The sequence below is a fragment of the Barbus barbus genome, assembly GCF_936440315.1.
Source record: "Barbus barbus genome assembly, chromosome: 3".
Lineage (NCBI taxonomy): Eukaryota > Metazoa > Chordata > Actinopteri > Cypriniformes > Cyprinidae > Barbus > Barbus barbus.
The window spans coordinates 15510611-15526248 of NC_136731.1; the positions used below are offsets into that span (position 1 = coordinate 15510611).

Genomic DNA, 15638 nt, shown 5'->3' on the forward strand with positions numbered 1-15638 from the left:
TCATGTTTGATCAATGTCATATATCCCTTCTAAGTAAAAGTATTAATTAAAAAAAAAAAAATCTTACTGCCCTTAAACTTTTGAATGATACTGTAGATGAGCTCGTCTCATGCTCCTCGCTGGGTTTCAATGTGTGGATCATGAGCAAGAATTGGGTGCAGTTTTGCAACTTTAGTAAACAGTCGTTCGCCATAATAAAGACGCTACCTTCAAAAATGTATGAAACGTATATAAATGTGACAATTCTGTAGGTGTGCTTGAGAAATTGATATGTGCTGTAATGTGACATAAAATGATTTGTGTTTTATAAGCATATTATTTAAGAAACTAGAATTGAGTTTTCCTAAAATCACCTCTAAAAGATTATTATTATTTTTTTTTGTTCAACAATCTAAAAAAATAAAATCCTTGGAGATGCTTTGCATCAACTATCAAAACTCATTATACATTACCACCACTATCATTATACCAATCATTATAGACTTTTAATATTTTTTAAAATGTAATTTATTCCTGTGGTTTCAAAGCTGACTTCTTTGTATCACTCCAGTCGCATGATCCTTCAGAAATTATTCTAATATTCTGATTTGCAGGTCAAAAACATTTATTATTTTTATGTTGAAAACAACTGAGTAGATTTTTTTCAGGTTTCTTTAATGAATAGAAAGTTCAGAAGAACAGCATTTATCTGAAATATAAATCTTTTGTAACATTATAAATGTCTTTATCATCACTTTTGATCAATTTAAAGCATCCTTGCTAAATAAAGGTATTAATTTCTATAATCCCCTCCCCCCCAAAAAATGTATACTGACTCCAAGCTATTGAATGGTATAGTGTATAATGTTACAAAAGCTTTTTATTTCAGATAAATGCTGATCTTTGGATCTTTCTATTGATGAAAGAACCTGAATAAATATACTCAACTGTTTTAAATAATAATAATAATAATTAAAGAAGGTTTTTTGAGCAGCAATATCAGAATGATTTCTGAAGGATCATGTGACACTGAAGACTGGAGTCATGATGCTGAAAATTCAACTTTGATCACAGGAATAAATTACATTTTAAAATATATTCAAATTAAAAAAGCTGTATTTTGGATCAAATAAATGCAGGCTTGGTGAGCAAAAGATACTTCTTTAAAAAACATTAAAAATCTTACTGTTCAAAAGCTTTTGCCTGGTGGTGTATATTATAGGGATAAAACTGGAAGACATTACAGATTTCTAAAAGATTTAGGTATGCATTTTTTGCTCTCAACACAATTAATCAGAAGTATTATCGGGATGTGGAGGCTGCGGTGTCGATGCATGATATCGATAGTTAGCTTGACAGACGAACACAGCCTGATATATCATATAACCCCTAGTGAGAATAGAAAATAGAATATAGTAAGAGTAAACGTTAGTGATCTCAAGAGTTAATGTCAACTGCTGACTGTGTGTTGTGGTGTAGCATGTTTTTCAGACAGATCATGAGGCAAATAAACACTGCGCTGCATTAAACCAGCTTAAATTGACTTGTGTAAAACACACAGTGCTTAAGTCTTTACATTTACTGAATAAAGTAGATGAACTGTTTTCAAATTACTTCTAAAAAATAAAAATGTATTGTGATGAATAAAGGGCTGCCTTGCACAACCACACTTGGCTTTGTTCTTACATTGGTTTTGAGCATTGTATTCATAGTAGCTGAAGCATTACAGTAACTTTTTCCTTTTCCTTGTATTTGGTGTTTATTTGGTCGCTCTTATGTTTGTCTGATTTTTTTATTTTTATTATTTTTTTAGATGTCTCATCAGGTCCTCATGTGGCACGACACTCTCTCAATTACATTCAGGAGATCGGGAACGGCTGGTTTGGAAAGGTAAGCTTGTCTTCCTGTATTTACACAGTACACAGTCTTGTTACATACATTGTGTGAAAGCAGAGCAGTGACTTCTGAAGTAATTGTCAAGGACAAATGTACAATTTCTCCTGAGGAATCATCTTAAATAATCACATCTCGTGATCTTGTTGGTACTTGCTCTCATCTCTATGCTGGGGGCCCTCAGGGGCAAGAGTTTGACGTGTACGAGGGAGCATTATACGGCCCTCAAACTGTCCTCCCCACAGCCTGTGTGTGGATGTGTTTACCGAGATTAAGACTTAAGGGAAAACCTTGTTTCCTGATGCTTTTTCCTGCCTAGCTGAGCCATGGGAACATCCTCATCTGAGCCACCTGCTGCGCTGTGATACACCTAACAGGCCTCGTTTTCCGGAAGGACTCCTTTCCTTTCTGAATCACTTGGATTGGCCCATTATGAAAGTAATTTCTCTGTTTCTGACAGGTTCTGCTCAGTGAGATCTACGTAGACCCCGGAGTGGCCCGAGCGGTTGTCAAAGAGCTGAAGGCCAACGCCAGCTCCAAAGAGCAGAACGAGTTCCTGCAGCAAGGAGACCCATACAGGTGAGAGGGCCTTTATCCTGGAATCTAACAAATTTAGTTGTGATAGCTGTGAAGTTTTGATCTACTGTAAGCACGTCAACTTTGAAACCAAATAATGTAGGGCAGGACTTGAGTTTATCTGTTGGGATTTGGTTGGCTTGAGACTGGGCGGCACTCGCATCATATCTAGACTGAGAACATCGTAGAGATGGGCTCTTTTTTGACTCGAGGTGGATCACAACCCACCCAGCAAGCATCCTACCCACTTATATTTTGTTTAGAAAATTTGAAAAAAATAAAAACTTTTACACTTACAAAAACATTTAACACTTGGCTACGTAAGCAGAAAATAATTTCAGGTGGAGATCATTCAAGATCATTTTTAATGTTGTCTTTAAAGTTGTTATTATGTATAAACATTATTATGGTGAGCAGAATCTGTTATATATGGCTAGATGAATGTTTTTCATTAATTGCGTGTTTACAGAGTTCTTCAGCATCCGAATATACTGCAGTGTCTTGGACAGTGTGTGGAAGCCATCCCTTTCCTGCTTGTTTTTGAGTACTGTGAACTGGTAAGTTATTGATTTGTGTGATCTGATTTTTATAAAATACATTTTTTTTTTCAAATGTATTTTATTCCTGTAATGTAGAGCTGAATTTTCAGCATCATTACTCCAGTTTTCCGTGCCGCATGATTATTCATAAATCATTCTATTATGCTGATTTGATGCTCAAGAAACATTTCTTATTATTATCAATAGCTGCTTTTCCATTACCCTTCAAATTGCACAAATTGAAATTGTGAATTTAAATCACGCCTGTTAAGTTTTTACGCTCGCATGAGGTGGTTTTTCAGGCAATTCGAAAAGGAATGTTTTTCAAAACTGCAATGGAAACAGGTTTTTTTCGCATTTACAGGTCACCTGGCTAAATTTGAGCAGATGATTTTACCATCTCCGTCATCATCAGAGCGCACTTCCACAGTGCATTCAGCATCTGCCTCATATTCACGATCTCAACCATATTCTCAAAGCGATCATTTTCAATGACTTCATATTCAATATTTTGATCACTTCCAGCTTATTCACCACATCCAGCATCAAATGGCAATGACATTTATATTCCGTTGCGTTAATGCTCTGCAGTAAAGCCATTCAAACCAATTCAATTTTTGCTGATGATATTCGTTTGTTTTCATTTGAAGTAATTATGACTGAAACACCACTTCATCATTGTGTATCAAACAGTGCCACCTTGCATGTAAATATAGTTGCGTGGAAAAAAATACTTACACATTTACATACCTCGGGTCTCTAGCGACCCTGTACACTTTTCTTTTTACATTGTTTATAATGAATAGATTGAGGAATACTAAGAAAGTTGATGTCTAACTTTAAAAAACGAAGGAGGGAGAGGGTAGAGAATGATGTACTGGGGTATAAAGACCTTAGAAAGGGTTAATGCTTTTTTTTTTTTTTTTTTTTTACCTATCCAGTTGAAGCCACTGGATATGTTGTTCATTCAAAATATTGTGGCAAAAGAGAACATCAATGCGGAGATGATATTGTTTACGTCAAAACTGAAACCAAGCTGTTCACACAGAACGCATATTTTGCGCTTTTTTCCATCACCGTTGCACTCGCGTCTCGCTAAAGAGAGCCAGATATTTAGAAAGCCATTTAAAATTATTGTAAGTTCAACTTTGAAAAAACATGTCTTAAAACTTCATGGCAGCGCGGGTCTCTCCCCATTCCACTGCATCTCATGTTTTTAAATGAAAATTAACATCACTCTTTGTGATTGGTTTTCCGTGCTTTGTATTAAACGGTGTATACATGATGCTGTTTTGTTTCTGGTTGTTTAAGCAACTTAATTATATATGGTTAAACATTATTTTAAACGTTATGCACTTTTTTCAAAGATAGTCGTGTTATGTTATTGAAGAATCGTGGACTAGTAATATTTTGCTCGATGCGCCCTCTTGTGGCGCATCGAGCAGAGAAGCCGAAAGCTTTTTTTTCCCCTAACTGAAATTATGCCTTTTAAATTCGAATAATAATTAGAATATTTAAGTACAGAATTCAAATAAAATTTTTCAGCCATTTTGACAGCCCTCGCTAATGATAGAAGCATACGTCTCTTTCGATTAAAAAATAATGGCTAGTAGTGCGGTGGCTGCAATATATGTAACCTGACAACATCCGTCACCATCGCGAGAGGAAAAAACGTTTTAGTCGCATAACATCAGTTAATGGAAACGCCGTCGATTCGCAAAAGGTTTTTTATCGACATTTATAAAAAAAAAATTTATATTTAAAATCATTTATAAAAGTTTTGCATAGATCTGTAATAGAAACCTGGCTAATGTTGAAGACAGTTGTGCTACTTAACATTTTTGTGGAAACCGTGCTACATTTTTACAGGAATCTTTCATGAAAATAGAAAATTCAAAAGAACAGTTTATTTGAAATAGTAATCTTTTGTAACATTATAAATGTCTTTACTGTCACTTTGAATTCTTGCTGAATAAGTCATTTTTTTTATGTTACTGACCTCAAACATTTGAACGGTAGTATATATTCTCTGATTTAAATTACTGCTGCCTTCAAGTTCTCCAGGGAAGTTCCTACATAGTTCATATTAGCAATTTTGGGTTGCTTTGTCCGACCAATTAACAGAGATTTCACAAGAGACTCTTGCAAACTATATTTTTGACATGAGTTCGAAATCTTTGTATGCGTTTTTTTTTTATTCGTCATCCTTTCCTATCAAAATGCTCGCTACGGATGCGAAAACGCAGAAAATCCAACCAAATTTGTTTTTATTACGGACGAAAGTTTTGGAGGCAGTGTGTAAGCGTGATTGACACAACATGCAGTCGTATTTATTTTTTTAACTTGCAAAGACCTTAAGAGTACAACTTTTCAAATGTATTTCTGTACTTAAAGCTGAAATGTTTCATTTCTGTGCTTGCTTTGCCATCTGTTGCATCTGTTCTGACTCTGTTGTACCAATGAATATGAGCAAAGCGGAAAAGCAGATGCTAGTCCATGGCATCAGTGAAGTCCTTAGTGCTTTTCATGTCCTCATTGTGTTTGGTACTCATTATTCATCTTTTATTTTGTTCAGTGATGTATCAGATACTTGAAAACATCTGTTTTTAATTCTTCAGCATCTTGTCAAGCGCTCCAGATCATCTTGTATTGTGCTCTTGTAATTTGCCGTTGTGGAATCTTCTTTCACAGCCACACATGGCATCTCAAATTCTTACAGGACAAGTCTGATGAAAGCACACACCTCACTACTTCATTTGTTCCCAGCACCTTAATTAGGCTAGCATCCATCATAAGTTACACAGCCAGTGTTTGTCAGTGGGCTGCTTCTTGCCCTTTGATTTATTTTCTGTTTTTCTTGATCTATTTCGGGTGTGCTGCTTGTGTCTGAGAAGGATATGAGCCACATAACTGCATGCAGTAGGTAGCTCTCCGATTCCCTCATATCCCAATAAAGCAACAGGGTTCTTTTACTGACACTGTCACTCTCATCTTGCTGCGTTGGTGCATTTTATCACCACGCTGCAAAAGATACTAAGAACTATATGATTGTGAAAATGATTTTCCAGTTAAAATTGATGGTAAATTTACAAAACGTTTTTTTAATATATATATATATATATATATATATATATATATATATATAGTGTTTTCTAAAAAGAATTTGTGCATGTAAATAAAAATATTGAAACATCCCTCAAAAAAGCAATACTCTTATTCTGAATATGTCTTTACATCTAGTTTGTTATTTTAGTATAAATGAGATGCTATTGTCGTTTTTTTATATATTATAGTTTCTTTCCCCCCCTCATTTTAATTTTGTTGAAGTTTTCATTCATTTTTAGTAGTTATTTTTTAAAATGTCAATATATTTTTTATTTAAAAAAATAAATAAATTATTTTAGTATTAATAGTTTTGGTAGTAGAAGTTAAACAAAATGAAAATGAGAGAGGTTTTCTTGGGAAATAGTTGAATTAAAAAAAAGTTTATTTTATTTCAGTTCACATTTATAGTATTTCAAGTAAAAACAACTTTATGGTTTTAGTTAACTATAATATCTCTGCATGAAGTTACATATATAAATACTGAAGTGTTGCAATAAAGAGACACTGTGTGCTTGCAAGTCTCAAATGTGCTGGCGCAAAGTGAAACAAACAAAAAACACATGTCATCATCTAAAGACTTCCTTGCCAATGGTTTTACGCACATGTTGACCACAAAGAGAGAGTCTTGTTACTGTCTGTTTATCTGCTGAAGCATAACAACACTGTATGAGACATGCCAGTTCACTGCTCAGAGTTTGCACAAACTAACTGAACCATCTGAGACAATATTCTCTAATTCCTTTCAGTTTCTGCTGAGGTTGACTCTGTAATTAGTTGGCTGCAAGTTAATCCCACAGCGGTAGTGGTTAGGAACATTCTGCACACCTGACCAGTTGTTAGGAGCAATGTCTGTGGTCTGGGATCCTCTGGGCCTGAGCAGGTGGATGGCTTCGAGCCATACCGCCCGTCTCCAGAGACTGAGAATGAGCTCACTGCAGCCCACTGTTGCGTAATGTAGTCTGGGCCGCTTCCTTAGCTGGTATTACGGCTCGGGTTTCGACCCAAGCCGTTCCTTCCCGAGTGTAGCTTCACACGAACCTAGAGGCTAAGACATAGAGCTGTTTAGTTGTACGGTCCTACTAAATCCCGTCCAAGAAGAATAACAGAGAAGCTTGGGCATTTTAAAGACAGCTGTTCACTGCACAGTTCTGGCCTCGATTCATCCCAGACCAGTTTTGAGTGGGATGAGTATTCATATGGAGAGGTTTGGTTGAGGTAGTCAGTGGTTGTGTGCAGAATAGCATACTACTTGTATTATTTACTGTGGACAGCGTGCAGTTTTCTGGATCTTTGACCTACTATATTTGCCAAAATCTGCACTGCAGTATATAGCCAGATCAGAATTCAGTGTTTTCAACCACATTTTCTCTTTCAAGCCTCAAATTTCTGTCTCTTTCTTGACTCAGACTGGCAAAAATAACAATATTTCCAAGATAAATGGATCCCATGTGACCAGCATTGGTTTTTAAAATGTTATTTGGTTACATAACGTTTACAGTTTCATGAACACTACCGTTCAAATGTTTGGGGTCAGTAAAAGTTTGTAATATGTTTAAACAAGGCTGCATTTATTTGATCAAAATGCAGTAAAAGCAGTAATATTGTGATTAGTAATACATTTTTAATACATTTTCAGTGTTGAAAGTGAAAGTGACGTGACATACGGCCAAGTATGGTGACCCATACTCGGAATTTGTGCTCTGCATTTATCCCATCCAAAGTGCACACAGACAGCAGTGAACACACACACACCGTGAACACACACCCGGAGCAGTGGGCAGCCATGCTGCGGCGCCCGGGGAGCAGTTGGGGGTTCGGTGCCTTGCTCAAGGGCACCTCAGTCGTGGTATTGAGGGTGGAGAGAGCGCTGGACATTCACTCCCCCCACCTACAATTCCTGCCGACCGGAGACTCGAACCCACAACCTTTGGATTAGAGTCCGACTCTCTAACCATTAGGCCACGACTTCCCCTAAATGGAAGTTGCAGGAAGTTGCATGATCATTCAGAAATCATTGTAATATGCTGATTTGATATACATTTTTTTTTTTACATTCTTATAATTATCTATGTTGTGCTGCTTAATAGTTTTGTGGAAACCAGGATGCATTTAATCAACATGATTCTTTAATGAATAGTAAGTTCAAAAGAACAGCATTTATTTAAAATAGAAATTTTTGAAACATAAATGTCTTTACTGACCAATTTAGTGCTTCCTTACTGAATAAAAGGATTAATTTATTTTATAAAACTCTTACCAACCCTAAACCTTTGAAGAGTAGTGTATTTATACAAGAATGCAGTAAGAAGCACGCTAGTACTCCATTCTGAACATACTGCACCATCTCTCCTAATGAGAGTCAGCTGCTGGTCTACTCATTTCCAGTTTGTAAGGTGCAGAGGAGGAAGTTCTTTTTAACACTGTATGTCCCATCACTGATTTTCATATTTTCCCTTGTATTAAAATATATGCTCGACATGTCACTCGTCCGAGGTGTAGGGAAGCACATTTTGGATGGCTGATTTTCTTTGTGTATCGCTGGTAACCACTGGTAACCCTGACACAGTGCATTTTAGAGAGAAATATAGCTGCAGGGTGCAATCGGAGCTGGTTTACAGAATGCCAGTTGCTCTCTGATTGAGTGACAGTCTCTCCTGTAAAGGCTTTCTTTAGGGAGCTGCACTAAGTGTATGCGTGTTTATGTGTTTAAAGGCAGACCAAGCCCCTGGTAAGATTTACTGAGATCTAAAAGTAATAATATTTCTCAGTGCTGTGCACTTGAAATGACTTTAGGGGGGGAAAGTATCAGTGTTATCCATAAGCCATATATCACCCAAAACCAAAAGAAAGAAATTAGAACATTTGCTTGCTTTTTATCACATTCATCCCTAAAATAATTTATTTTTATTTTTTTCAGAATTTAATGGTAATCATCAGCGAGAATAATGGAAATTACAAAGAAATGTTAAAAGTAAAATACAATAATAATGTTGTCATATCACATGTGCAAAAAGCTTACTCATACTAAAAAATAGGCATCCGTTTCATTTGGCAAAATATAATTTTGAATTTTTTTCCTCTTTGGATTTTTAGAAAATTTGCCTCCTTTTGGGTGAATGTTTAGTGACTCAGAAACGCTTTCAATCATGTCATCATGGAGAGTTCATAACCAAAGGGGAGTCATTTTTAAAAAATGGATAGATGAAAGGCAAAAATTGTGTAATAATCGTTGCGCGAGTAGACTTAAAATTGTGGAAACAGTTGAAAGATTCATCTGACTAATTAATATATATCTGTTTATTGATCTATGGCTATGGGCGGGGGCTGAATGTGTAGTTATATTCAACAATTTTATCAATAAAACAAAACTGCAAGTAAAACGAAACAAAATAAAGCAAATCGTAGCAAAACAAAAAAAACACCAAAACAAAAAACAGATCAAAGCACAGCAAAGAAAAGCAAAGCAAAAAGAAAAAAGCGAATCAAAGCAAAACAAATAAAACAAATCAAATCACAGAACAGCAAAAAAACGAAACAAAAAGAGAAAAAAAGGAAAAAGCAAAACAAAACCGAACAAATTAAATCAAGTGAGTGACTTTTTAAAAACACCACTAACAGCATAAAATTTACTGGACACTCCAGCTTATTTTTCTGCCACTTTTTATCAAATGCACTTTTCTCCCAGAGCTAAACTGGCCCAGAAACCCAACAGAGCTGAACAGCCCTGATTTGCCCACACTATCTTACTGCTGCTTTTTTATTTTTAAATTACAGTGACACAGCATATAGTAGTCTCTATTAAACCACCTTTCCCATATTTGGTCGAGTTGCCTGTGCAGCAGAGCAGCATCTGTACAGAGAGAGAATACTGCCCCTCTGTGGCTGCCGCCCCAAATTACATTTCACACACTGGCTGAAAATATAGTGCAGGATTGAAACCTTCAAACAAACTTGATCATTTCAATCTTAGTGCTGTGATATCTGCTTCCCAAGATGCTTCTATTCAGCAGATTGTTTGAATCTGTCATTTAATGATTTGATCATTAAATGTAATTGAGTGTGGTTGGGTCATGAATGTCCTGTAACTCTTGCCCTTGTGTTTGTGTTTTGTGTCTAGGGGGACCTGAAGAGTTACGTTTCTCAGCATGAATGGCTGTACAGCAATGGAGAACTGCTACAGCTGCAGAAAATGGCCTGCGAGATAGCTGCTGGTGTCACCCACATGCACAAGCACAACTTCCTGCACAGGTTAACCATGCAAATATGACCTTCACTTCAATTTACATCTCAAAGATGCACATACATTTCCATTTCATTTCTCATTGGTTTGACATTGCTTAACCTTTATGCAAACATCACACAAGCGTGTTTAGAGCAACTCATGGCATCAATCCGAATGCGTCCGTTGCAGCTGCACGTGTGTGTTTTTGTCCAGCCTTTCTGCCTCTGCACTGGCTGGCCTCTTTTTTTCCAAAAAAGGCCACGGAGCTGTGAAAGGCAACGTTGCACTTTCATTCTTCCCCTTCCAGTCTTCTGGAGGAAGGTTGAGTTATCTAGGGTGTCTTGCCATGCTGAGCGCGTCTGTACCCTCCCGCATGCTCAGAATATGCTGAAAGGTGTCCAATTGCACAGCTCCCCTGGATTATGGGGTGTTGGCTGTCCACCGCTGCTGGGATATGATGATTCTGCTGTTTGAGCGTAAGAGGATCCCCCCGAATGGGGAGCAGGGGGTGGGGTTATCTGGCCTACAACTCCAAAGGAGGCATGGAGATTCCAGAGGTGTAAAGAGTACCTGAAAACCATACTTGAGTAAAAGTACAGATACCTTACAGTGAAAAATTACTCCACTACAAGTTACAAGTCACCCAATTCCAAAACAACTTGAGTATCTGATTTTAACAGTACTTAAGTATTTTACTTATACTAAATATAGGCTCAAAGTTGCACTAGTAAAAGAGACATGCCAGTCAAAAACTTACGTTGTGGAGAAGCCGGGGAAAACAGGCAGAGGCAAGGATCTATGTGCTAGCATTTCATGGAAAAACTAGAATAAACAATAAGCCAACAACCACAGGCAAATAGACAACCATTACATTCAACATCTCATAAAGAAACACTAGGGCTGTGTGTGTGTGTGTGTATACAGTATATACACACAATGCCCTCCAAAAGTATTGGAACAGTAAAGTATATATATATATATTGTCCAGGGCACAAGGCACAGAAAATGCAACAAAAACAAGAATGCGCTGATATGTGAGGAGAGCAATCACACTTATTTTCTAAAACCAAAATAAAACAACACCTCAAAATTGCAAAAACAAAACAAACAACAAAACAATAATCTTCAAAAAGGTCTCTGCAGTATAACGGATAAAGAAAATAATGTTAAGTAAAATTAAATAGTCAAAGTCTTCTTGCATTGGATGTGCTGGTTTTGGCCTCATTGCCAGCTGCAGTCATGTCCTCATCTCATTTATAAAACACCTGTGATCCACAACTACATGCTAAGGACCTCACATTCAGGTAAAGTAACCTTGTTGACAAGTTTGGGTAAGTAAGGCCAAAATGCACAAGATATAGTACTTTTTCAGTGCCCTGTAGTTGGCGATATCACATCTTTTGTAGCATAAATAAACTGCTGCAGAAAAGCTAGGTACCATGCAAAATGTAATTTGTAACTGCAACACTCATTTCAAATGTAGTTGAGTAAAGAGTACAGATACTCTTTCAGAAATGTAGTGAAGTAGAGAGTAAAAGTTGTTAATATCTTTGATAGTACAACTACAAAGTATCCGAAAAGATACTTAAGTACAGTAATGGTACATTTACTCAAGTACTTTACACCTCTGGGAGATTCCATGCTGTTGTTGTGGCTATCATAAAAACAGTTGGGCAGAGTTTTGGTTTTAAAGTTGATTTACTGCAAAACGCTGTTTCACACTCCAACTGTGGGCATCTACATGAGCTGGTTTAGATGTCTGGAATGGCGCAAACCCCAATTTTTAGCCAATTGCATGTGCAAATGCGACTTTTTTAGATTGCTTATGTGCCTGAAGGGCTGCTGAACTGGTCAATTTGTGGGGTCTGAGCATCAGAGGAGAACCAAAGGAGCCCTTTTGTATTTGTTGAGATATTTGTAATTTTATGATTAAAGTAACTGGGCATCAAAACAGTAAAGTTCAGACTTTTGGTGGAGTGACCCCAAATCTCACCCTCTACTCAGGCAAGGGCACTCCACTCAACATCAGGTGGTGCTATAATAAGAATGTTTCACTAATAACTCCAGAACTGTATTAGCTGGAACAATACAGCCCCCCCCCCCCCCCGTCAACAAGAGATACTATAGCTAAAATATCATTATAACCAATAACCCTTAGATAACCATGTTCTTGTCCCAAAGTTGGAAATTTTCTCTGCTTTTCCAATGTGCTTGGACCTTAATAATTTGTACTTGCGACTACATATGCAATTTTTTAAATGCAGATTTAGCTTTTTTTCTTGATTTACTGCACAGCACAGCAGTTCCCATTGTGTTTTGTTTGTCTGCACCAGTGTTACTTCAGTATCAATGTTATAATAGTATCTCCTATATATTTCTACTATTATAGTTTTTGTCAATATTTTGAATTAGATTTAATAGTTTTTAATGTTAATTTTAGTTAATGTTTTAGTAAATTTGTTGTTTTTGCTTTTTTGTCAGTTTTTTTTATATATATGCCTATATGGTTTAAAGTTAGATTAAAGTAATTTTATTTCAAGTAACAGAAACATTTTTAAATGGTTTTAGTTTTAGTTAAGGATAATAACCCTGCAAATTTTCCATGTATGGCCAAAAGCACAGCTCCGCTTCTCAGTGACCCGCCAAGACTACTGTATTTTCCCCTTTTGCCAAGGCCAGAGTGTAGCGTCTAAAATATCTGTCCATTTATCTTGCAGTGGTTTCACTGAGCATGACAGTAGTCCTGTGCTGTGTGAGCACACCGCTAGTGTCAGCGGTTTCCCGAGAGAGGGTGTAAAAGAGACACTGCTCAGAAAAGATGGGCAAAGCTGAAATCAGAGCTGGCATGTTCATGAGCTCAATCTGAATGAGACACCATATGTCCTCTCATCCCACTTACTGCCTCAGTGGGCATATTGTTCCCCTCTGGGAACAATATTCTGGTGTTGTGCGAGTGGGTCGGGAAAAGCTCCAGCATCAGTGTTTTTGTTGCCCTGCCGAGCAGGGCTCAACAAGTAGCCTGTAGCTCAGATTTGTACTTGTCCTGCCAGGATTTTCACTGTCCTAAATTATTTAAAAAAATAAAAATCAAAAATCAAATGAAGCAACATGGACACTTCTCCTAGTCTGTTCACAGTAACCTTTGGGTCAAACCACACTGCAAAACACACTCACTCATTACCTCTGGCATGGCGTTAGGAAACAAACAAACAGACTCACTCCTGACTTAATTATGTGTCCACACTGTCAGCATGCACTTATACTAATTGGACACATAGTGGATAGAGACGATGACAACTTTGCAAGTCAAGTCAAATCACTATTATTTGTATAGCGCTTTTAACAATGTCAATTGTGTCAAAGCAGCTTTACGTCAGCTTGATATAAAGCTGGGTGGATTACAGTATTTAGACGGGGAAATAGTGTGTCGAAATAGTGTCATTATCCTCTGGCCAGACAAAATCAGCAGTTTAAATCTAGGCTACAGAAGAGTCAGATTGTGCAAAGGACTCATCTAGTTCCTGTGGTCTAGGCTTGAAGGCCGTCTAGGAGTCAGGGTCTTCACTGGGGATCAGTCTCTGGGGCTCATTTAGTTGTCCTGGTCTCCGCTGATGTTCAGGACTGTAGAGGTCATCTCTAGGTGCTGATTCACCATCTGATCTGGATACAGTCTGGATCTGGGTAGCTACGGTGACCTCGAAATAAGAAAGAAACAGACTAATATTAGCCTAGACGCCATTCTTGTTATGATGTAACAAGTACATTGAGTGTTTTGGGAAGTGTTTCCGGTTGACCTAATTAATGCAGCCTAACAATCCTTTAATGGATTGGAATTTTAGAAATGCAATAGTGTATTATGTGTACGCCAGGTTAAAGAGATTGGTCTTTAATCTAGATTTAAACTGGCAGAGTGTGTCTCCTTCCCGAACAGTGTTGGGTAGATTATTCCAGAGTTTGGCGCTAAATAGGAAAAGGATCTCCCGCCTACAGTTGATTTTGATATTCTAGGTATTATCAAATGGCCAGAGTTTTGAGATCGCAGTGGACATGAAGGACTATAGTGTGATAAGATCTCACTCAAATACTGAGGTGCCAAACCATTCAGGGCCTTATAGGTAATTAGCAAGATCTTAAAATTTATACAATGTTTAATAGGGAGCCAGTGCAGTGTTGACAGAACCGGGCTAATGTGGTCACAACTGTGCAGTGGGTTTGTAGCTGGTCATTAGCTCAAAGCCAATTTAAAAAAGACCACAACTTGCAAATCATATTTTAGTTAGGAGTGATGATTTAAGCTAGTGAAAAAAATCCGGATCTAAGGCTTTCTTGTAAAAATTGACATGCCATCTATTGTATCTTGTGGCATTGGTTCCCAATCACAAACCTTACATAGTCACTAAATGCATTATTGATTTTGTGAACTATCCATCCATAGACTGACCTTATAAGTCAGTGCTTCTCAAAGTCCGGACTCCGGTCCGGATCCGGACCCGGAGGGAATTCAATCCGGACCCGCTTCTATTTCATATTTCAAGAACACTAATTATATTTCCTACTTTGATAAACGCACGTTAAACTTGTAAATCATTTGTTTATTTATTCTTATTTTTTATTATCTTTTGGAGAAGGTCCGAAATTGCAGGCGAGATATTGAAACTTTTCCTTCATGACATTTGTTGTCATCATGACATCCAGTAAGCGTATGACGTTTGACGTAATCGGGCGAGATTTCACCGCTAATATTTTTATTTTTTTGTTTTGTTTTGCTATCACTTATATTATGGCAATTTGTCTTATAGCAGTGCCCAGTGTATACATTTATTTGTGGCGGCTTGTCACAATATCAAAACTGACCGCTACAAATAGATTTTCCAAAAGGCTTATACTTCGTTGAATAAACGGAGCACTGCGCGTTTCAAAAATAAAATGCTGCGCGGGTGTTTTTATATGAATGTATCTTTTAAAAGAACCGTCCGTTTTCTTCAGAAAAGCTTTGTTGTCAATTGTCATTTGGTCTTTCCTGTAATGGCTGATAAAGTAGCGCTTATTTGATTACAGTCGTTACCGGGGAAACAGCTATATATCACGCTCCAACAGCGCCTCCTGCTGGCAGAGAATCAACTTGCATTTGCTAGTCTGCGGGAATCAAATCAAATCAAATCAAATCACTTTTATTGTCACATCACCACAGCACATGTGCCTTCGTGAGTGAAATTCTTGAGAGCGTGCTCCAGACACTGCAGAAACAATTTACATATAGACATTACCATACATACGTACAGACTTATACAGATGACAATGTGTAATATACACATACATATACT

The 15638-nt window shown here is 37.2% G+C and overlaps 1 protein-coding gene across 2 annotated transcripts in view; it reads left to right on the forward strand.

Annotated features, from left to right (window-relative positions):
• LOC306853099 (serine/threonine-protein kinase LMTK2-like) overlaps positions 1–15638 on the forward strand; it is a 47812-nt gene that overhangs the window by 23271 nt on the left and 8903 nt on the right. For both annotated transcript variants that reach the window (XM_079390285.1, XM_079390284.1), the window contains exons 4-7: positions 1793–1869; positions 2333–2451; positions 2918–3005; positions 10210–10340. In XM_079390285.1, coding sequence (XP_079246411.1) covers positions 1793–1869; positions 2333–2451; positions 2918–3005; positions 10210–10340 — 415 coding nt within the window. The remainder of the gene's footprint in view (positions 1–1792; positions 1870–2332; positions 2452–2917; positions 3006–10209; positions 10341–15638) is intronic.